At 50.5% G+C, this 22,299-nt stretch overlaps 1 protein-coding gene across 2 annotated transcripts in view; it reads right to left on the bottom strand.

Moving 5' to 3' along the window:
• LOC141126698 (uncharacterized) overlaps nucleotides 1-22,299 on the bottom strand; it is a 59,527-nt gene that overhangs the window by 10,502 nt on the left and 26,726 nt on the right. For both annotated transcript variants that reach the window (XM_073612666.1, XM_073612665.1), the window contains exons 5-8: nucleotides 19,306-19,339; nucleotides 8,583-9,037; nucleotides 5,049-5,103; nucleotides 2,220-2,656 (exon numbers count right to left, since the gene is read on the bottom strand). In XM_073612666.1, the coding sequence (XP_073468767.1) occupies nucleotides 2,220-2,656; nucleotides 5,049-5,103; nucleotides 8,583-9,037; nucleotides 19,306-19,339 (981 nt within the window). The remainder of the gene's footprint in view (nucleotides 1-2,219; nucleotides 2,657-5,048; nucleotides 5,104-8,582; nucleotides 9,038-19,305; nucleotides 19,340-22,299) is intronic.

Consider the following 22,299-nt stretch of genomic DNA (forward strand, 5'->3'; position numbering starts at 1 on the left):
CTCTGCGTAAACTGTTGGCGCTATATAAATCCTGAATAATAATAATAACAGTTTTGTTTTCAAAATGGTCGCTCTTTGTTTGTTTATAGCGCAAAAAATAAAAACCGCAGAGGTGATCAAATACCACTAAAAGAAAGCTCTATTTGTGGGGGGAAAAAAATGACATCAATTCTTTTTTGGTACAACGTCGCACGACCGCATTTTGATTCCAGACTCCTTACCCTCCTCCCGCCAGTCGTATAGTTGTCGTTCTGGGGTGACGTCATATGACATCACCCCAGAGTCATTGCTCACGCGCACTAGCGCGCGGCTCCAGCCAGCAGTGCCCACCAGTGCGGCTCCAGCGGTGCGGCATTAATCAGTGCCCAGCAGTGACGCCAATCAGTGCTGCCTTTCAGTGCCTGCTTATCAATGCCACCTATCAGTGCGGCATATTATAGGCACTGATGAGGAGGCACTAAATTTCAACTCAATATTTATACATTTTTACCTTACTACATTCTATTCCATGATCTGTCACATTACATGGTCCAATTCTATCTAGATTGAATGTTATATTTGATAACGGCTCACACATACCGTATTTATCGGCGTATAACACGCACTTTTTTCCCCTTAAAATCAGGGGAAAGTCGTGGGTGCGTGTTATACGCCGATCCCCGCTATCGCTATGTGAATGTCGGCGATCGCCGCCGACATTTACATAGCGAGTAGTTTCAAATATGGCGCCGCGGACTTCGGAAGGACTCGGCGGTGCTGAACGAGCGCCGCCGAAATCACAGAGCCGAGATACACATAGTCGGGTGTATTCGGCTCTTTCCGGCGCCGCTCACTGTCACGTCCAGGCCCGCCATTGGACCTGTGTTATGTCCATCATAGGGCGGGACTGTGAGCGGCGCCGGAAAGAGCCGAGAACCCTCGGCTATGTGTATCTCGGCGGCGTTCGTTCACTTCCGCCGGCGCCGAGTCTCTCCGAACTCCGCGGCGCCATATTTAAAACTACTTCTATGTGTATGGCGGCGGCGGCAGCGGCAGGAGGCATGGACACTAGGCTACACTGGGGACAAGGCTGCAGGGACAAGGCTGCACTGGGGACAAGGCTGCAGGGACAAGGCTGCACTGGGGACAAGGCTGCACTGGGGACAAGGCTACATTGATAAGGCTGCACTGGGGACAAGGCTGCATTGATAAGGCTGCACTGGGGACAAGGCTGCATTGATAAGGCTGCACTGGGGACAAGGCTGCACTGACAAGGCTGCACTGGGGACAAGGCTGCATTGACAAGGCTGCACTGGGGCAAAGCTGCACTGACAAGGCTGCACTGACACTGAAAAGGCTGCAATGACACTGAAAAGGCTGCAGATGAACACTGATGAGGTTGCATTGATGGGCATTTTAATGTAAGTTTCTTTTCCTTAAACTTCCCTCCTAAAAGTTTTTTTCCTTAAAATTCTCTCCTAAACTTGGGGTGCGTGTTATACGCCGGCGCGTGTTATACGCCGATAAATACGGTAATTCATTGATGTCAAGCTCTCTCGTCTCCTCCTCTCATGCTCGTCTCCAGGATTTCTCCAGAGCCTCCCCCATCCTCTGGAACTCGCTACCTCCATCTATCCGGCTGTCCCCTACTCTTGCCACCCTCAGGCGATCCCTGAAAACTCATCTCTTCAGGGAAGCCTATCACGTCTCCGACTAATCTCCTACCACTTCCATCAGCTCATTCCCCACAGTTACAACCTTTTGTACCACCTGCCCCACCCTATTAGAGTGTAAGCTCTTCTGAGCAGGGCCCTGTTAATCCTCTTGTATTTTATTGTATTATAACTGTATTGTCTCCCTTTTATATTGTAAAGCGCTGCGTAAACTGTTGGCGCTATATAAATCCTGTATAATAATAATAATAATCATAATGTCCTTTCCTCTACTATGGTACTATGAAGCCTGCTGTGTTTTTTATATTTATATCCATGAAGTATTGACATCCTATCGACGCAAATACATTATGTTATTTACTGTTTATACAAATTGTGCATTTATTTATTTTTAAAAGGTGAACTTATCCTTTAATACAAATGTTTGATGATGGCGTCACTGTTAGGAAAAGCCCTGAAAGTAGTAGTGGGTGCTATGGGGAGGTGTGGATGCAATCACTGAGGGGGGGAGGGGGCATTACACAGCTAGCCACGTGTAAGGTAACCATAGAGTTTAGACCCCTTCACCTCTCCAGCACTGTGCACCCTCTGGTGTTTGAGCAGCTCGGACCTCCAGCGATAGCTCTTCCCGCAGAGCGTACACGGGAAGGGCTTCTCCCCGGTGTGGGTCTTCAGGTGGGTGGTGAGGTGCTGGCGCTGTACGAAGCTCTTCCCGCACTGGGCGCACTGGTACGGACGTTCCCCGGTGTGAATGCGTTCGTGGATGAGGAGCGAGGTGTTGCGCCGGAAGCACTTTCCGCACTGGTTGCACACGTAGGGTCGCTCTCCCAGGTGGCTACGCTGGTGTCTCACCAGGTCCTGACTGTGCAGGAAGGTCTTCTCACACTGAGTACACGGGAACAAGCGCTCGGTGCCGCCACTCGGGTTCTTATCTGTGGCGTGCCCAACCCCGTTGGCTTCCCGGTGTGTGCTCTGACCACCGTTGATGGCTTTCCAATCGTCCTCTGCGGACACAAAATGAAACGGCGTCAGTCTGGGGTCACAAACATCACTCCATTAGTCAGCAATGAGACAACAGCATTTTTTTATTTACTGTAAAATTACATTTCTAGGCATTCATAGACAGACATGGGAATTCAGAGATCATTGGGTTATACCGCCGCCTACTGGAGAATTTAGACAAAATCACAATTCTATGACCCCTCCCCCCCTTCTATTCCCAAAATGCCAAAGTCAAAAGCAGTATCAGGAGCATATTAGACACAAAGAGGGGTGGAACTGGTGACCCTCAATAGAAAAGGATATTAAAGAGGAAGTAAACCCAAAAAATGAAATAAAAAAAAAAAAAAAAGAGAACCCTGCAAGACAAAAGGCATAATGAGCTAGTATGCATAGCATACTAGCTCATTATATATTACCTTAGATCGAAGCCGACATCTCGCTCGGGGCTTTCTTCCGGGTATCGCGGCTCTGGCGCATGCACGCGTGAGCCGCCAGTAAAGGCACGTCTAGCTGAAGCAGCAGCACGACATGCCATTGCTTCAGTGTGCATGTGCCGATCTCTTTGGCACATGCAGACACAGGGGGATATCTCCTAAACAGTGCAGGTTTAGGAGATATCCTGGGTAGCTACAGGTAAGCCTTAATATAGGCTTACCTGTAGCATAACCTCTTTAAGGGGAGTACAAAAATCTCTCGGTCATTGAGGGACAGAGGGATTCAAGTGGTTGTAAACCTCAGACATGGAATAGGAACAAAGCACATCCGTCTATCGTAGGGGTCTCTAAACTACAGCGCTCCAGTTGTTCAGGAACTACACTTCCCATCATGCCTAGTCATGTCTGTGTATGTCAGAGTTTTGCAATGCCTCGTGGGACATGTAGTTCCGCAACAGCTGGAGGACCATAGTTTGAAGATCCCTGCTCTATAGTGTGTACTTGTCTCAGTACAGAGCACTAAGGGGTTGATTTACTAAAGGCAAAAAGACTGTGCACTCTGGAAAGTGCAGTTGCTCCAGAGTTTAGTAAATGAGCAGAAGCTCTGCTGACTTTCATCATCCAATCATGTGGAAGCAAAAATGCTGTTTTTTTTATTTTCCTTGCATGTGATTGGGTATTCTTTGCAAAGTGATGCTTTAAGCTCTGGAGCAACTGCACCTGCAGAGTGCAATTGCACTTTCCAAGGTGCACAGTCTATTGGCCTTTAGTAAATCAACCCCTAAGCGTCATTTCTTTCTGCTGCCTCCTTCCTCTGCTATCAGCATAAATCACTTCTGACACCAAGAGAAAAATGGTGACAGGGGAGGGACCCGTGCTGCGCGGAGGGGGGAGGGACCCGTGCTGCGCGGAGGGGGGAGGGACCCGTGCTGCGCGGAAGGGACCCGTGCTGCGCGGAGGGGGGAGGGACCCGTGCTGCGCGGAGGGGGGGGACGACCCGTGCTGCGCGGAGGGGGGAGGGACCCGTGCTGCGCGGAGGGGGGAGGGACCCGTGCTGCGCGGAGGGGGGAGGGACCCGTGCTGCGCGGAGGGGGGAGGGACCCGTGCTGCGCGGAGGGGGGAGGGACCCGTGCTGCGCGGAGGGGGGAGGGACCCGTGCTGCGCGGAGGGGGGAGGGACCCGTGCTGCGCGGAGGGGGGAGGGACCCGTGCTGACCCGTGCTGTGCGGAGGGGAGGGACCATACCGGGCTGGCTCTTTTTTTTCTGCCAGTGAACAAATCCTGCTGAGTACATTAATGTATGTGTTATAGACCTTAGACCAGGGGTAGGCAGCCTGGGGCCCTCCAGATGTTGCAGAACTACAAGTCCCATCATGCCTCTGGGAGCAATTGTAACTGCCAGCCTTGCAATGCCTTATGGGAAATGTAGTTCCACAACAGCTGGAGGGCCCCAGGTTGCCTGCACCTGCCTTAGCGCCTTGATGACAGGGACCGATGTGAATGTACTTCTATGTAAAGCACTGCTAAATTATCACTGCTATATAAATGTGTAATAAATGATGCTTAGACATGATCTAGAGGGGAGGATGGAGGTTTTTTTTTGGGGGGGGGGGGGCTGAACAGATCAGTAATGATTGCCACACATTGTATGGACACAACTGGCTGATCGTTTTGATGTCATTCCAGCAAATACATTGGCTGCAGCATCAAATCAATCATGAAGTTACCGAACGATTGATATAAAAAGGGATACATAATAGAAAATTCTGAATTTGTACATCATACAAAAGGAAGTTCAGCATCTGCACCGCCCACAGCAGCCATTCAGAATGCTTATTGAAGGGAGCGTATTATTAACAGACATTAATTTTCTTGTTTTGGGGCTCCTATAAAAGTGCACAGAGGGGGGACACAGACAGGAACTTCCTCTGACAATTAGATGACAGGCAAAGAAAACTCACCAAAGAAATTCTCCTTCTCCATCTTACAGCCAACATCTGTCTTGGACAGCAGAGACTGGAGGGGGGGAGGGGGAGACAGAACAGCACTCATTATTACCGTCATTCATATAGATTTACACATCGACTATACAGGACATAAAGAAAAAATATTTTGGTTGCCATAACAGACCTCCTCTTAACCCCTCCAATACCGGGGACTCCCCCCCACCCCTTCCTGCCCAGGACAGTTTTCAGAGCTTTCATTCTTTGAAAGACAATTGCGCGGTCATGCAACACTGTACTCAAATTACATTTCTATCGTTTTCACCCACAAATAGGAGCTTTCTTTTGGTGGTATTTGATCACCGCTGGGTTTTTTATTTTTTGCTAAACAAAGTAAAAAAGAGCAACATTTTTTAATTTTTTTTTTCATTTCCTTCGTTTCGGTTATAAAATTTTGTTTTCTCCTTCACTAACGGGCACTGATGATGAGGCGGCACTAATATGTAGAATTGATGGGCACTGATAGGCAACACTGATATGCAGCCCTGATGGGCACCGATAGGCTACACCAATATGTGGCACTGATAGGTGGCACTGATGGGCATTAATAGATGGCACTGATTAGGAGGTACTGCCAGGCATTACTGATGGGCACTGATTGGCATCTTTAAAGGGCACTTTGATGGGCATCGATAGGTGAATTGGGAGGGCACTCTGGATTTGGGTGGGCACCTCTGATGTGGGCTGCGCTGATAACCAATGTGCTGATTATCAGAGCCGATCGGCTCAATGTCAAAGCCCAAAAACGGAAGGAGGAAGAGGAAGAAGAGGAAGAAGAAGAGGAAGAAGAAGAGGAAGAAGAAGAGGAAGAAGAGGAGGAAGAGGAAGAAGAGGAGGAAGAGGAGGAGGAGGAGGAGGAGGAGGAGGAGGAGGAGGAGGAGGAGGAGGAGGAGGAGGAGGAGGAGGAAGAGGAGGAGGAGGAGGAGGAGGAAGAGGAGGAAGGGGAAGAGGAGGAAGGGGAAGGGGAAAAGGAAGAGGAAGAGGAAGAAGAAAGAAGAAAGAAGAAGGAAGAAGAAGAGGAAGAGGAAGAAGAAGAAAGAAACAAGCCTACTGGAAAAAAAAAAAAAAGAAGATTCATCCCCTTCCGTCTAGGCAGATCGGATTGGAGGGCAGTCGGGTGTAAACAGACATCGGAGTTGGTTTACACCCTCCGGTCCATAGAGTAGAGTGGGAGGTGTCCACTCTGTAGAATCTGAGCGGACACGGACCTGTTGTTCACCCGCTCTGCTGTCATCAGTAGGTGGATCAGTGGACAGATCTTCTGCTGGTCTAATCAAAGTCCACTCCATGTGAAAGGTGCTTTACTAAAGGCTTTTTGTTTATTTAAAGCGGAGTTCCCATTATAAAAATAAAAAAATTAAGTCAGCAGCTACAAATACTACAGCTGCTGACTTTTAATAATCGGACACTTACCTGTCCCAGGGTCCAGCGATGCGGGGGATCGAAGCCACGCTCGTCTCCCCCTCCGCTTGGCGGTGCTGGCATTTTAACTGTGGGTGCCCGGCTGTGGCTTCACAGCCGGGCACCCACTGCGCATGCGCGAGCCGTGACTGGCCGCGCAATCATGTGGGACCTGTCACGTGTCCCAGATGATTGCCTAGGCCCTAGAGGGAGGGGGGGAGAGGTGATCTTCCTTCCTGCGCAGAGGGAAGTGACGTCAGGAGCCCAGGTGCTAAAGGAGGCAGATTACGAGGGACCCCCTAGCAACAGGCATTTAGAGACGGGTAAAAAAAAAATTCTCCAAATTTTTTTTTTTAATTATTTTTAAGCACATTAATTTTTTTTTTTGGGGGGGTGGAACTCCACTTTAAAATAAACATATTATATTCACCTGCTCTGTGCTATGGTACTGCACAGAGCGGCCTCGAACATCCTCTTCTCGGGTCCTGCAAGGGCCCTCTCTTGGCTTCTCCTCTCCTTCCTGTTGCCCTCATAGCAAGCCACTTGCTATGGGGCCCACACGTGTGTGCTCGCTCCTGAGCTGTGTCTATGAGGGAAGCAAACTATAAAACTTTTTTTTACCTTAAAGCGGAGTTCACCCACATTTTTTTTTTTTTGATCATTTGTTCTGCTGCACTGCATTAAATACTTTAATGCGTGTGATTAATAAAATCGCTGTTCGAGTCCTGTTTTTTTTTTAATTCACTCACGTTTGTTTTCTTCATTCCAGAGCGCTTCCATCTTCACTGTGGGCATTGGAAGCCCACTAGGAGTCTGGCTACCCAGCATGCACCTCCTGAATTCGCGCGTGCACAGTGTACACAGCGCAGGAAGATTATCTTGTTGCCGTAGCAACGGGCGGCAATGGAGGAAGTGCCCATCCCGTTGTTATGGCAACAAAGATAATCAAGCTACACCATGCAATGCCCACTGACTACTGGGAATGACGACAATAAATCTCCCAGGAGCCAAGGCGCGGCAGGATATGACGTATGGCGCAGCGGCTGAGAAGAGGCAGATTACAAGGGACACCCTAGCAACAAAGCGCACACAGCAAGAAAAAAAACATGCCAAATGTTAGACTTGCAGCAAACGACTCATTCAGATCAAGTTGAAAAAATGGGTGGATCTCCGTTTTAATGCAGGAAATGCATTAAACATGTAAAAAAAAACCTTTTGGTTTTAGAATCACTTTAAAGTGTTTGTAAACCCTGTACACGCTGTATAAAGGACAATGGTCCCCCTAGTGGTTAACCCCTTCCCTGCCTGTCACATTTATACAGTAATCAATGCAATTTTATAGCATTGATCGCTGTATAAATGTGAATGGTCCCAAAAATGTGTCAAAAGTGTCCGATGTGTCCGCCATAATGTAGCAGTCACGATAAAAATCGCAGATCGCCGCCATTAGTAGTAAATAAATATTAATAAAAATGGCATAAATCTATCCCCTATTTTGTAGATGCTATAACTTTTACGCAAGCCAATCAATATACGCTTATTGCGATTTTTGTTTACAAAGAATATGTAGAAGAATACATATCGGCCTAAACTGAGGAAAAAAAATAAGTTTTTTTTATATATTTTTGGGGATATTTATTATAGCAAAAAGCAAAAAATATTGCTTTTTTTTTTCAAAACTGTCGCTACTTTTTTGTTTATAGCGCAAAAAGTAAAAACCGCAGAGCTGATTAAATACCACCAAAAGAAAGGGGGGAAAAAAAACGGACGTCAATTTCGTTTGGGTGCAGCGTCACACGACCGCGCAATTGTCAGTTAAAGCGACGCAGTGCCGCATTGCAAAAAAGTGCTCTGGTCAGGAAGGGGGGTAAATTCTTCCGGGGGCTGAAGTGGTTAAGCCAACACAGTCAAAACTCTGGACCTGAATATATGTTCTGGGTCAGTGACACAAAAGTATTGAACCCGAAAGATACGTAATCTGATGGTACTGATAATCATTCATAAAGGACAGTAATCTTTCACACACTGCATGGCTATCATTTTTTCTGATCAGACAGTACAGGGGTCGGGTCGGGTCAGGCGGGAACTCACCTCTTCATGCACCTTTTGATGTTTCATTAGCTCAGAGCGCCAGCGGAATCCCTTCCCGCACTGCGCACACTGAAAAGGCTTCTCCCCGGTGTGGGTCTTCAGGTGGGTGGTGAGGTGCTGGCGCTGTACGAAGCTCTTCCCGCACTGGGCGCACTGGTACGGCCGCTCCCCGGTGTGAATGCGTTCGTGGATGAGCAGCGAGGTGTGCCTCCGGAAACTCTTCCCGCACACGTTACAGATGTAGGAACGTTCGTCCGTGTGAACCCGCTGGTGGGTGCGCAGCGTCCTCTTATTCAGGAAGTTCTTGCCGCACTCCGGACAGGAATGGCTGCGCTCCGTTTTCTGCGCCCGCTGCCGCAACAGCAGCCTGGCCCGCTTGCCCAGAGCCTTGCCCCTCTCCAGGGTGCCCAGCGTGCCTTGACCTTCGCGCTTGAAGCGCCTTTTTACTGCGACATCTGGGAGACAGAAACAGAAGAGTCGATGCATGGATGTGGAATCCGTGATGTTTAGTGAAAGTGTACTTACAGATGTTAAAGTGTTACTAAAAGGCAAAGATTTTTTTCTTTTTTATTAAAATAACAAACATGTAATACTTACCTGCGCTGTGCAGTGGTATTGCATAGAGTGGCCCCGATCCTCCTCTTCCTGGGTCCCCGAAGGCGATCTTGGCTCCTCCTTTTCTGTTTATGTACACCATAGCCAGCCGCTGGTAATGGGGAGAAGCATGGTCTACACACTCCCGACCCATGTGCTCCATAGACTTACACAGCAGGACTTATAGTATCTCACAAAAGTAAGTACACCCCTCACATTTTTGTAAATATTTTCTTCTTTCTTTTCATGTGACACCACTGAAGAAATGACACTGCTACAATGTAAAGTAGTGAGTGTACAGCTTGTATAACAGTGTAAATTTGCTGTCCCCTCAAAATAACTCAACACACAGCCATTAATGTCTAAACCGCTGGCAACAAAAGTCAGTACACCCCTAAGTGAAAATGTCCAAATTGGGCCCAAAGTGTCAATATTTTGTGTGGCCACCATTATTTTCCAGCACTGCCTTAACCCTCTTGGGCATGGAGGTCACCAGAGCTTCACAGGTTGTCACTGGAGTCCTCTTCCCCTCCTCCATGACGACATCACGGAGCTGGTGGATGTTAGAGACCTTGCGCTCCTCTAACTTCCGTTTGAGGAGGTCTCACAGATGCTCAATAAGGTTTAGGTCTGGAGACATGCTTGGCCAGTCCATCACCTTTACCCTCAGCTTCTTTAGCAAGGCAGTGGTCATCTTGGAGGTGTGTTTGGGGTGGTTATCATGTTGGAATACTGTCCTGTGGCCCAGTCTCTGAAGGGAGGGGATCATGCTCTGCTTCAGTATGTCACAGTACATGTTGGCATTCATGGTTCCCTCAATGATCTGTAGCTCCCCAGTTCCGGCAGCACTCATGTAGCCCCAGACCATGACACTCCCACCACCATGCTTGACTGTAGACAAGACACACTTGTCTTTGTACTCCTCACCTGGTTGCCCCCACACACGCTTGTCACCATCTGAACCAAATACATTTATCTTGGTCTCATCAGACCACAGGACATGGTTCCAGTAATCCATGTCCTTAGTCTGCTTGTCTTCAGCAAACTGTTTGCGGACTCTCTTGTGTATAATCTTTAGAAGAGGCTTCCTTCTGTGACAACAGCCATGCAGACCAATTTGATGCAGTGTATGGTCTGAGCCCTGACAGGCTGACCCCCCACCCCTACAACCTCTGCAGCAATGCTGGCAGCACTCATACGTCTATTTCCCAAAGACAACCTCTGGATATGATGCTGAGCACGTGACCTCAACTTCTTTGGTGGACCATGGCGAGGCCTGTTCTGAGTGGAACCTGTCCTGTTATAAGGGCTGGGAGATTTTCTTAAAAAAAAAAAATCTTCGATTCTCTTAAAAAAAAAACTCGATTCACGGTTCGAATTGAGTTTTTTTTTTCTTTGGAAACCGCGCCGGTCCTGAGATGCTGCGGGCATGAGCTTTTAGGCGAGGCCGCGGCTTTGGCCTAGTCTGCGGCGTCCGGCCCTAGCCGCGGACTAGGCCGAAGCCGCGGCCTCGCCTAAAAACTCATGCCCGCAGCGCCTCGGGATCGGCGCTGTGAAAAAAAAAAATCTAAAAAAATCGATTTGCTTAAATTTTGAATCGATTTGACCTCTCGATTCAAGATTTAAATCAATTTTTTTCCCAGCCCTACCTGTTATACCGCTGTATGGTCTTGGCCACCGTGCTGCAGCTCAGTTTTAGGGTCTTGGCAATCTTCTTATAGCCTAGGCCATCTTTATGTAGAGCAACAATTATTTTTTTCAGATCCTCAGAGAGTTTTTTGGCCTGAGGTGCCATGTTGAACTTCCAATGAGAGTGAGAGCGATAACACCAAATTTAACACACCTGCTCCCCATTCACACTTGAGACCTTGTAACACTAACGAGTCACATGACACCGGGGAGGGAAAATGGCTAATTGGGCCCAATTTGGACATTTTCACTTACGGGTGTACTCACTTTTGTTTCCAGCGGTTTAGACATTAATGGCTGTGTGTTGAGTTATTTTGAGGGGACACCAAATTTACACTGTTATACAAGCTGTACACTCACTACTTTACATTGTAGCAAAGTGTCATTTCTTCAGTGTTGTCACATGAAAAGATAGAAGAAAAGATTTACAAAAATGTGACTGAGGGGTGTACTCACTTTTGTGAGATACTGTACCTGAAGCTAATCTCGCTGCAGCAATGTGCACAAGAGCAGCAACTCTTGCTCCTCCTTGGACAGAGAGGCAACAGCGGGAGCCACTGGGCTCTTGCTGCTCTCAATCACAGCCAGTGAGTAGGGAGCAGGGGTGGGGCCAAGCCCCGGATATGCACAGCCAGCTCAGGAGTGAGCGCACACACCAGTGCTCCCATTACAAGTGGCTTGCTATAGGTGGCACTCAGTAAGGTGGAGGAGCCAGGAGCACAAGCGAGGGACCCCAAAAAACAATTACACAGAGGTGCCAAGTATGACATGTTGGGTTTTTTCGCCTTTAGAATCACCTTAATCAGTGGAACAGTCGGATTTGTAAAGGATTTTTTTTTTCATTGTAATGTTCTAATATCTATTGTTGTGCCTAAATAAGAAATGTGTTAAATTGGAGGAAACCTCTACAGTCACAATAAACCAATTATCCTTTGGATTTACATCTAGCAATGAAGATCACACAGCATTGTATGAAGATGCATGTTAGGTGGCTTTTCCTGGAACACATCTGCAGCATCTCTGGATTCAGTAAATAGGGAAGTCCATGCACAGCAGAGGGTACAGGGCACAGGGTGCTGGTGGCAAGGTGCAGGGTATAGGGCACAGGGTGCTGGTGGCAAGGTGCAGGGCACAGGGTGCTGGTGGCAAGGTGCAGGGCGCAGGGCACAGGGCACAGGGTGCTGGTGGCAAGGTGCAGGGTACAGGGCACAGGGTGCTGGTGGCAGGGTACAGGGCACAGGGTGCTGGTGGCAGGGTACAGGGCACAGGGTGCTGGTGGCAGGGTACAGGGCACAGGGTGCTGGTGGCAGGGTACAGGGCACAGGGTGCTGGTGGCAGGGTACAGGGCACAGGGTGCTGGTGGCAGGGTACAGGGCACAGGGTGCTGGTGGCAGGGTACAGGGCACAGGGTGCTGGTGGCAGGGTACAGGGCACAGGGTGCTGGTGGCAGGGTACAGGGCACAGGGTGCTGGTGGCAGGGTACAGGGCACAGGGTGCTGGTGGCAGGGTACAGGGCACAGGATGCTGGTGGCAAGGTACAGGGCACAGGATGCTGGTGGCAAGGTACAGGGCACAGGATGCTGGTGGCAAGGTACAGGGCACAGGATGCTGGTGGCAAGGTACAGGGCACAGGATGCTGGTGGCAAGGTACAGGGCACAGGATGCTGGTGGCAAGGTACAGGGCACAGGATGCTGGTGGCAAGGTACAGGGCACAGGATGCTGGTGGCAAGGTACAGGGCACAGGATGCTGGTGGCAAGGTACAGGGCACAGGATGCTGGTGGCAAGGTACAGGGCACAGGATGCTGGTGGCAAGGTACAGGGCACAGGATGCTGGTGGCAAGGTACAGGGCACAGGATGCTGGTGGCAAGGTACAGGGCACAGGATGCTGGTGGCAAGGTACAGGGCACAGGATGCTGGTGGCAAGGTACAGGGCACAGGATGCTGGTGGCAAGGTACAGGGCACAGGATGCTGGTGGCAAGGTACAGGGCACAGGATGCTGGTGGCAAGGTACAGGGCACAGGATGCTGGTGGCACGGTACAGGGCACAGGATGCTGGTGGCACGGTACAGGGCACAGGATGCTGGTGGCACGGTACAGGGCACAGGATGCTGGTGGCAAGGTGCAGGGCACAGGGTGCTGGTGGCAAGGTGCAGGGTACAGGGCACAGGGTGCTGGTGGCAAGGTGCAGGGCACAGGGTGCTGGTGGCAAGGTGCAGGGCACAGGGTGCTGGTGGCAAGGTGCAGGGTACAGGGTGCTGGTGGCAAGGTGCAGGGTACAGGGCACAGGGTGCTGGTGGCAAGGTGCAGGGTACAGAGCACAGGGTGCTGGTGGCAAGGTACAGGGCACAGGGTGCTGGTGGCAAGGTGCAGGGTACAGGGCACAGGGTGCTGGTGGCAAGGTGCAGGGTACAGGGCACAGGGCGCAGGGGGCAAGGTGCAGGGTACACGGTGCTGGTGGCAAAGTGCAGGGTACAGGGCGCTGGTGGCAAGGTGCAGGGCACAGGGTGCTGGTGGCAAGGTGCAGGGTATAAGGGCACAGGGTGCTGGTGGCAAGGTGCAGGGTATAAGGGCACAGGGTGCTGGTGGCAAGGTGCAGGGTACAGGGTGCTGGTGGCAAGGTGCAGGGCACAGGGTGCTGGTGGCAAGGTGCAGGGCACAGGGTGCTGGTGGCAAGGTGCAGGGCACAGGGTGCTGGTGGCAAGGCTCAGGGCACAGGGCACAGGGTGCTGGTGGCAAGGCTCAGGGTACAGGGCACAGGGTGCTGGTGGCAAGGTGCAGGGTTTAAGGTGCAGGGTACAGGGCACAGGGTGCTGGTGGCAGGGTACAGGGCACAGGGTGCTGGTGGCAGGGTACAGGGCACAGGATGCTGGTGGCAAGGTACAGGGCACAGGATGCTGGTGGCAAGGTACAGGGCACAGGATGCTGGTGGCAAGGTACAGGGCACAGGATGCTGGTGGCAAGGTACAGGGCACAGGATGCTGGTGGCAAGGTACAGGGCACAGGATGCTGGTGGCAAGGTACAGGGCACAGGATGCTGGTGGCAAGGTACAGGGCACAGGATGCTGGTGGCAAGGTACAGGGCACAGGATGCTGGTGGCAAGGTACAGGGCACAGGATGCTGGTGGCAAGGTACAGGGCACAGGATGCTGGTGGCAAGGTACAGGGCACAGGATGCTGGTGGCAAGGTACAGGGCACAGGATGCTGGTGGCAAGGTACAGGGCACAGGATGCTGGTGGCAAGGTACAGGGCACAGGATGCTGGTGGCAAGGTACAGGGCACAGGATGCTGGTGGCACGGTACAGGGCACAGGATGCTGGTGGCACGGTACAGGGCACAGGATGCTGGTGGCAAGGTGCAGGGCACAGGGTGCTGGTGGCAAGGTGCAGGGCACAGGGTGCTGGTGGCAAGGTGCAGGGTACAGGGCACAGGGTGCTGGTGGCAAGGTGCAGGGCACAGGGTGCTGGTGGCAAGGTGCAGGGTACAGGGCACAGGGTGCTGGTGGCAAGGTGCAGGGTACAGAGCACAGGGTGCTGGTGGCAAGGTACAGGGTGCTGGTGGCAAGGTGCAGGGTACAGGGCACAGGGTGCTGGTGGCAAGGTGCAGGGTACAGGGCGCTGGTGGCAAGGTGCAGGGTACACGGTGCTGGTGGCAAAGTGCAGGGTACAGGGCGCTGGTGGCAAGGTGCAGGGCACAGGGTGCTGGTGGCAAGGTGCAGGGTATAAGGGCACAGGGTGCTGGTGGCAAGGTGCAGGGTATAAGGGCACAGGGTGCTGGTGGCAAGGTGCAGGGTATAAGGGCACAGGGTGCTGGTGGCAAGGTGCAGGGTACAGGGTGCTGGTGGCAAGGTGCAGGGTACAGGGTGCTGGTGGCAAGGTGCAGGGTACAGGGTGCTGGTGGCAAGGTGCAGGGTACAGGGTGCTGGTGGCAAGGTGCAGGGTACAGGGTGCTGGTGGCAAGGTGCAGGGTACTGGTGGCAAGGTGCAGGGTACAGGGTGCTGGTGGCAAGGTGCAGGGTACAGGGTGCTGGTGGCAAAGTGCAGGGTACAGGGTGCTGGTGGCAAGGTGCAGGGTACAGGGTGCTGGTGGCAAGGTGCAGGGTACAGGGTGCTGGTGGCAAGGTGCAGGGTATAAGGGCACAGGGTGCTGATGGCAAGGTGCAGGGTATAAGGGCACAGGGTGCTGGTGGCAAGGTGCAGGGTATAAGGGCACAGGGTGCTGGTGGCAAGGCGCAGGGTATAGGGCACAGCGTGCTGGTGGCAAGGTGTAGGGTATAGGGCACAGGGTGCTGGTGGCAAGGTGAAGGGTACAGGGCACAGGGTGCTGGTGGCAAGGTGCAGGGTACAGGGCACAGGGTGCTGGTGGCAAGGTGCAGGGTACAGGGTGCTGGTGGCAAAGTGCAGGGTACAGGGCGCTGGTGGCAAAGTGCAGGGCACAGGGCGCTGGTGGCAAAGTGCAGGGCACAGGGCGCTGGTGGCAAGGTGCAGGGTATAAGGGCACAGGGTGCTGGTGGCAAGGTGCAGGGTATAAGGGCACAGGGTGCTGGTGGCAAGGTGCAGGGTATAAGGGCACAGGGTGCTGGTGGCAAGGTGCAGGGTACAGGTTTAACCCTTTCATGACTAAGCCTATTTCTGACATTTGGTGTTTACAAGTTAAAATCCGTATTTTTTGCTAGAAAATTACTTAGAATCCCCAAACATTATATATATTTTTAGCAGAGAATCTAGAGAATAAAATGGCGATTGTTGCAATATGTTATGTCACACGCTATTTGTGCAGCAGTCTTTTAAACGCAACTTTTTGGGAAAAAAGACACCTTTCATGAATTTAAAAAAAAAAAAGGAACAGTAAAGTTAGCCCAATTTTTTTTTTTTACATAATGTGAAAGATGATGTTATGCCGGGTAAATAGACACCAAACATGTCATGCTTTTTAATTGCACGCACTCGTGGAATGGTGAGAAACTACGGTACCTAAAAATCTCCCTAGGCGACGCTTTAAATTTTTTTACGGTTACCAGGTTAGAGTTACAGGGGAGGTCTAGTGCTAGAATTATTGCTCTCACTCCGATGATCGTGGCAATATCTCACATGTGTGATTTGAACATCGTTTACATATGCGGGCGCGACTTCTGTATGTGTTTTCTTTGCTGCGCGAGCGCTTTAAATATTTTTTTTTTCTTATTTATTTTATATTATATTTGTTTTAAAAAAAATTGATCACTTTTATTGCTGTCACAAGGAATGTAAACATCCCTTGTGATGGTAATAGAAGGTGACAGGTACTCTTTATGGAGGGATCGGGGGTCTAAAAGACCCCAAACCCCTCCTTTGCAGTTAAAAGTATTCAGACCCCTGAAAACGGCGATTCTGAATACTGTATATTTTTTAAAAATCTGGCGCCATTGGCAGCCGAGTAAACCCGGAAGTGACGTAGCTTCCGTGTTTACATTCAGGAGACTGGAACAAAAGAAGTTTCCGGCTTCGTTCCAGTCTGTCTCTAGGCGCCAGAAGTGGTGGCTCGTGGATCGGGTCTCCCAGTGAGAGAGGAAGGCCCAGTCAGAGCGGCAGGGGAGGGGGGGGGGGGGGAATGTCCCCTCCCGCTCCTCCGGGATAACAACCGAGTGGCTTTTAGCCGCATCGGCTGTTATCCCTGGAAAGCTGTTCACCCGCTCTAAAAAAACGGTACCAGGTGATGCCTGGTATCATCCCGGTATAAACCCCTAAAGCCGAGGAAGCACATCTGTGTATGCTCGGCGGGAAGGGGTTGAGGTGCAGGGTGCATGGTACAAGGCACAGGGTGCTGCTGGCAAGGTGTAGGGTACAGGGTTTAGGATGCAGGGTGCATGGTACAGGGCACAGGGTGCTGGTGGTAAGGAGCATGGTACAGGGCACAGGGTGCTGGTGGTAAGATGCAGGGCACAGGGTGCTGGTGGTAAGGTGCAGGGCACAGGGTGCTGGTGGTAAGGTGCAGGGCACAGGGTGCTGGTGGTAAGGTGCAGGGCACAGGGTTTAGGATGCAGGGTACAGGGTTTAGGATGCAGGGTGCATGGTACAGGGTTTAGGATGCAGGGTGCATTGTACAGGGCACAGGGTGCTGGTGGCAAGGTGTAGGGTACAGGGTTTAGGATGCAGGGTACAGGGAGCTGGTGGCAAGATGCAGGGTACAGGGAGCTGGTGGCAAGGTGCAGGGTGCTGGTGGCAAGGTACAGGGCACAGGGTGCATGGTACAGGGCGCAATGTACAGGGTTTAGGATGCAGGGTTCATGGTACAGGGCGCAAGGTACAGGGTTTAGGCTGCAGGGTGCATGGTACAGGGCACATGGTGCTGGTGGCAAGGTACAGGGTTTAGGATGCAGGGTGCATGGTACAGGGTGTCTTGTGTTACAGGGACAATTTTTTTTCTAGTTAGTAGACCAACCAGGTGACATGATCATAACCTGTTTAAAATTTTTTTATACATATGAGAATACCTTTTGCAGGGTACAGGGTTTAGGATGCAGGGTGCATGGTACACGGCACAGGGTGCTGGTGGCAAGGTGCAGGGTAAAGGGCACAGGGTGCTGGTGGCAAGGTGCAGGGTACAGGGTTTAGGATACAAGGTGCATGGTACAGGGCACAGGGTGCTGGTGGCAAGGTGCAGGGTACAGGGTTTAGGATACAGGGTGCATGGTACAGGGCACAGGGTGCTGGTGGTAAGGTACAGGGTTTAGGATACAGGGTACAGGGTTTAGGATGCAGGATGCATGGTACAGGGCACAGGGTGCTGGTGGCAAGGTGCAGGGTAAAGGGTTTAGGATGCAGGGTACAGGGTGCTGGTGGCAAGGTACAGGGCACAGGGTGCTGGTGGCAAGGTGCAGGGTACAGGGCACAGGGTGCTGGTGGTAAGGTGCCGGGTACAAGGTTTAGGATGCAGGGTGCATGGTACAGGGCGCAAGGTACAGGGTTTAGGATGCAGGGTGCATGGTACAGGGCACAGGGTGCTGGTGGCAAGGTGCAGGGTTTAGGATACAGGGTGCATGGTACAGGGCACAGGGTGCTGGTGGTAAGGTAAAGGGTTTAGGATGCAGGATGCATGGTACAGGGCACAGGGTGCTGGTGGCAAGGTGCAGGGTAAAGGGTTTAGGATGCAGGGTACAGGGTGCTGGTGGCAAGGTGCAGGGTACAGGGCACAGGGTGCTGGTGGTAAGGTGCCGGGTACAAGGTTTAGGATGCAGGGTGCATGGTACAGGGCGCAAGGTACAGGGTTTAGGATGCAGGGTGCATGGTACAGGGCACAGGGTGCTGGTGGTAAGGTAAAGGGTTTAGGATGCAGGATGCATGGTACAGGGCACAGGGTGCTGGTGGCAAGGTGCAGGGTAAAGGGTTTAGGATGCAGGGTACAGGGTGCTGGTGGCAAGGTGCAGGGTACAGGGTGCTGGTGGCAAGGTGCAGGGTACAGGGTGCTGGTGGCAAGGTACAGGGCACAGGGTGCTGGTGGTAAGGTGCAGGGTACAGGGCACAGGGTGCTGGTGGTCAGGTGCAGGGTACAGGGCACAGGGTGCTGGTGGTAAGGTGCCGGGTACAAGGTTTAGGATGCAGGGTGCATGGTGCAGGGTGCATGGTACAGGACACAAGGTACAGGGTTTAGGATGCAGGGTGCATGGTACATGGTACAGGGCACAGGGTGTCTTGTGTTACAGGGACAATTTTTTTTCTAGTTAGTAGACCAACCAGGTGACATGATCATAACCTGTTATCTGTTTAAACATTTTTTTTTATACATATGGGAATACCTTTTGCAGGGTACAGGGTTTAGGATGCAGGGTGCATGGTACAGGGCACAGGGTGCTGGTGGCAAGGTACAGGGTGCTTGCGGCAAGGTGCAGGGTACAGGGTGCTGGTGGCAAGGTGCAGGGTACAGGGTTTTGGATGTAGGGTGCATGGTACAGGGTGCTGGTGGCAAGGTGCAGGGTACAGGGTGCTGGTGGCAAGGTGCAGGGTACAGGGTGCTGGTGGCAAGGTACAGGGTACAGGGTGCTGGTGGCAAGGTGCAGGGTACAGGGTGCTGGTGGCAAGGTGCAGGGTACAGGGTGCTGGTGGCAAGGTGCAGGGTACAGGGTGCTGGTGGCAAGGTGCAGGGTACAGGGTGCTGGTGGCAAGGTGCAGGGTACAGGGTGCTGGTGGCAAGGTGCAGGGTACAGGGTGCTGGTGACAAAGTGCAGGGTACAGGGTTTGGGATGCAGGGTGCATGGTACAGGGCACAGAGTGCTGGTGGCAAGGTGCAGGGTACAGGGTTTAGGATACAGGGTGCATTATGCAGAGCACAGAAGCTCTCCAGCTGTACACAGCATGACATTAGGAACTTATGACTTCTGGGGCCTCAGACAACTTCCTCCCTAATCCCCCCCCCCATTCTCCCCTTATAATTATCCCCATAAAACAAAGACGATCGCTCACCTTTCTGCCCGTCCTCAGAAGCTTTTGCGGAGTTCTAGAACAGATGAAAAGAACAAGTTACTCTGACAGGCGGAGTAGGCCCCCCTCGTCACAGCTCTGGTACCAGCCGCAGCAATTTGTACACAACAGCGCAGCGCTCTATGCATCTAGATGTGTGCTTATAACACAGGATCTCATTTAACCCGCCGCCGCTGACAACTGACAACTTTCTACAGGCTGCTGTGAGAGAAAATGAGAACATTTTTAGTGGTGGGTTAGAAGCAGGCAGGGTGGATAAAAATCAATGATTTTTTTTTTTTAAATAACAAAAAAATAAAAATAAAAAAAAAACAAAATCAGATCTTTTTGATTTAACCGGTTCACCCCGGTAATACTGCGGCAGAATGGCTCTCCTGGGAGAAATCCCGTACATATACAGCTTTGCCCAGGAGAGCCAACAGAGGGAGCGTGAGCACCGCCGGCTGAACAGCGGGGGGAACCCGAAGCGCGATCCGTGTGCACGAGCGCCAGCACGGACATTGGTGTGTGAAAACACACAAATCCCTGTGCTGTCAGAGGAGAGGAGACAGATTGTGTGTTCCTACAAAGTAGGAACAACGATCTGTCCTCTCTCCTAGTCAGTCCCATCTCCCCTTCAGTTAGAACAGTTAGGGAACATATTTAACCCCTTGATCAGCCCCCTAGTGTTAACCCCTTCCCTGCCAGTGACATTTACAAAGTAATCAGTGCATTTTTATAGCTCTGATCGCTCTATAACACTGGTTCCAAAAATGTGTCAAAAGTGTCCGATCTGTCCACCGCGATAGTGCTAAAAATCGCAGATCACCGCCATTACTAGTAAAAAAAAATAATAAAAACGCCATAAAAATGCCATAAATCTTTCCCATAGTTTGTAGACGCTATAACTTTTGCGCAAACCAATCAATATACACTTATTGCGATTTTCTTTTACCAAAAATATGTAGAAGAATACGTATTGGCTTAAACTGAGGAAGACATTCGTTTAAGATAAAAAAATTTGGGGATATTATAATCAAAAAAAATGTTTTCTTTTAAAATTTGTCGCTCATTTTTTGTTTATAGCGCAAAAATTGGGGGATATTTATTATAGCGAAAGATTGTTTTTTTTGTTTTTTTAATTGTTGCTATTCTTTTGTTTATAGCGCAAAAAATAAAACCCGCAGAGGTGATCAAATACCACCAAAAGAAATCTCTATTTGTGGGGAAAAAAAGAACGCAAATTTTGTTTGGGTACAACGTTGCACGGTCAGTTAAGTTGACGCAGTGCCGTACCGCAAAAAGTGCTCTGGTCAGGAAGGGGGTAAAATCTTTCGGGGCTGAAGTGGTTAAATCACATTTTTTGGATTTTTTTTATCAAATTTATTTTAATAAAATGCTTTTGGAATAAAAATCTATCTATAGATACTTTTCTATTTAAGATACATTAATAATTATTTGGTTTATTCAGCATGAAATGGAGCTTAGTTATATAGCATGAGGTTGGATTTTCTGTAATATTTACATTTTTGGTAAACTCATTTAATGAATCCAAGCTCTGCAAGCACAGATAGCATTCCTTTATCCCATTGTTTTGCGAATCTATGTACACTACAAACTGTATGAGTGAATCTGTTCTGATATCGCTGTTTTGATAACCTGACAGCTTTTTATTCTAAATAGGAAGCCTTCATTTTGTTTGCAAATATTAACCACTTAATGACCAGGCCTGTTGTTTACAAGTTAAAATCATTTTTTTTTTTTTTTTGCAGGAGGAAGTGAAAATTGGGGATAGAGGGACGTCTAGCCCTAGTATTTCTTATCAGGCCCTGAATTTCTTCCCAAAAAGGCCTAATTAACCAGTTCCCGACCGGCTTACGCAGATATACTACGGCAGAATGGCTCTCATGGGCAAAATCCCGAACATATAGATCTTCGCCCAGGAGAGCCACCAGAGGGCGCATGAGCGCCACCGGAGGCACGTGCGTCCCCTGCATGGCAGGGAAACCAATGCGTGTGGCCGTCGGCCACCCGCGATCACGAGCACGGGGGGTTGTGTGTGTAAACGCACAAATCCCCGTGCTGTCTGAGGAGAGAAGGACAGATCGTGTCTTCCTACCAAGTAGAAAACACGATCTGTCAAATCTCCTAGTCAGTCCCCCCCCACAGTTAGAACACACACTAAGGAACCAAAAATCGCAGATCACCGTCATTACTATTTAACCACTAGACATCTGCGCTATGGCCGAATGACGGCCACAGCACGGACCTGCATTCCCAGGAGGCCGTCATATGACGGCCTCCCCTGTGCACGCTCCCTGCAGGGCGCGCTGTGATCACCGAGTCACTGAGACTTGGCTGATCACCGATCCGAGTAAGGGGCCGGACACGGCCCCTTATCATGTGATCAGCTGTCAGCCAATGACAGCTGATCACATGATGTAAACAAAACATCGGTAATCGTTTTTTTTTTTTAACTCATGCTGACAGCGCGAGTAGAAAAAAAAGCTGATCACCGGCTCACATGTCAGGGACATCGGTCCTGAAGTGGAAGAGGCACATCTGCCTCATCAGTGCCACCTAAAAGTGCCACCTAACACTGCCAACAGTGCCAACTAACAGTGCCCACCTGTAGTGCCAACCACTGCCACCTGCCAGTGCTGCCCATCACTGCCACCCATCAGTGCCCATCACTGCTGCCTCATCAGCGTACATCAATGAAGGAGAAAAATTACCCGTTTTCATTTTTTTATAACAAAATATAAAAAAAAAAAAAAAAAAATGTTTTTTAATTCAGTTTTTTACATTTTTTTAACAAAAAGTAAAAACCGCAGAGGTGATCAAATACCACCAAAAGAAAGCTCTATTTGTGGTGAAAAAAATGATAAAAATGTCATTTGGGTACAGTGTTGGATGACCGCGCAATTGTCATTCAAAGTGCGTCAGCGCTGAAAGCTGAAAATTGGTCTGGATAGGAGGGGGGTTTAAGTGCCCTGT

This window comes from Aquarana catesbeiana, linkage group LG02 (assembly GCF_042186555.1).
Source record: "Aquarana catesbeiana isolate 2022-GZ linkage group LG02, ASM4218655v1, whole genome shotgun sequence".
Taxonomy (NCBI): domain Eukaryota; kingdom Metazoa; phylum Chordata; class Amphibia; order Anura; family Ranidae; genus Aquarana; species Aquarana catesbeiana.